This window comes from Octodon degus, unplaced genomic scaffold, assembly GCF_000260255.1.
Source record: "Octodon degus isolate 3935 unplaced genomic scaffold, OctDeg1.0 scaffold00027, whole genome shotgun sequence".
Classification (NCBI taxonomy): Eukaryota; Metazoa; Chordata; class Mammalia; order Rodentia; family Octodontidae; genus Octodon; species Octodon degus.
In genome coordinates, this window is record NW_004524603.1 from 15479584 (window position 1) to 15480716 (window position 1133).

The 1133-nt window shown below is 56.8% G+C and overlaps 1 protein-coding gene across 1 annotated transcript in view; it reads left to right on the forward strand.

Moving 5' to 3' along the window:
- Dennd2a (DENN domain containing 2A) overlaps nt 1-1133 on the forward strand; it is an 83477-nt gene that overhangs the window by 77808 nt on the left and 4536 nt on the right. Inside the window, exon 14 of the mRNA XM_023712760.1 lies at nt 70-247. Within this exon, the coding sequence (XP_023568528.1) occupies nt 70-247 (178 nt within the window). The remainder of the gene's footprint in view (nt 1-69; nt 248-1133) is intronic.

Below are 1133 nucleotides of genomic sequence, written 5' to 3' on the forward strand. Positions count from 1 at the left end.
CCCAGACTTAGGCTTCCGCCGCCCCCTTGCTGACAGCCGGCCTCTTACCAGCCCCTCTCTCCCGCACAGTACCCTGTCCAAGTGCTGCCACGCGATGGTGGCGCTCATCTACCCCTTCCGCTGGCAGCACACCTACATCCCAGTGCTGCCACCGGCCATGGTGGACATCGTGTGCTCGCCCACGCCCTTCCTCGTTGGGCTGCTGGCCAGCTCACTGCCGCTGCTGCGGGAGCTGCCCCTGGAGGAGGTAAGGTGGCCGCTGGTTGTCCCCAGAGGAGCTGTGGCCCAGGGGGTGGAAACAAGGGGCCGGGGACACCCCTGAGTCTACACAGTGCTGCCTGCAGCCAGGCTGAACTGGCCCTTTGGTGACTGCAGACACTTGTCTGCTCTGAATGAAATATTTGAACGACCTTGCTGGGACATCAGGGCTCCGATAGCAGAAAGGCCATCTGCCGAGGCCTCCCGCTCCAGCTGGGGCGTGTCTGAACCAGAGTCAAAGTGGACAGGGACTATGTACTTCTGATGGGTCCTTTGACTGAAGGCAGGCATGATGGCCAACTCCTGTAGTCCCAGGACTCAGAAGGCTGAGGCAGGAGGATCCCAAGTTTAAGCCTAGCCTGGGCAATTGAGTGACTTAGAAAAACCCCATCTCAAAATACAAAAAGAGGGCTGGCCAAATAGCTCAGTGGATTAAAGCACCTGCAAGCAGGCACAGGAGCCAGGGGTTCGATCCCTGTGCCTGCCATGCCAGCCCCACCCCTAGGGCACGCTGGGCAATTTAGACTGGGCGTGGTGGTGCAAGCTTGCAATCCCAGCTCTTGTAAATAGATGGATCACTACTGAGTCCAATCTAGTAGTGAGACCCTGAACACTCTGTAGACCCTTCCCTAAAATACAAAAAAAAAAAAAAAAAAGATCAAGGAATATAAGCTCAGTGAAGGGGCCCTGAATTGAGTCCCAGAAAACAAAAAGGTGGGCTGGAGAGATGGCTCAGTGGTCTAAAGCACCTATTTGGAACAAGCTTGGAAAAGCACAGGGACCGCAGTTCGATCCCCCAGCACCACATGCCAGCCAGCCGCGCCCCCTGGTGGGCTGAGCTGGCCACACACACACACACACACACACACACACAC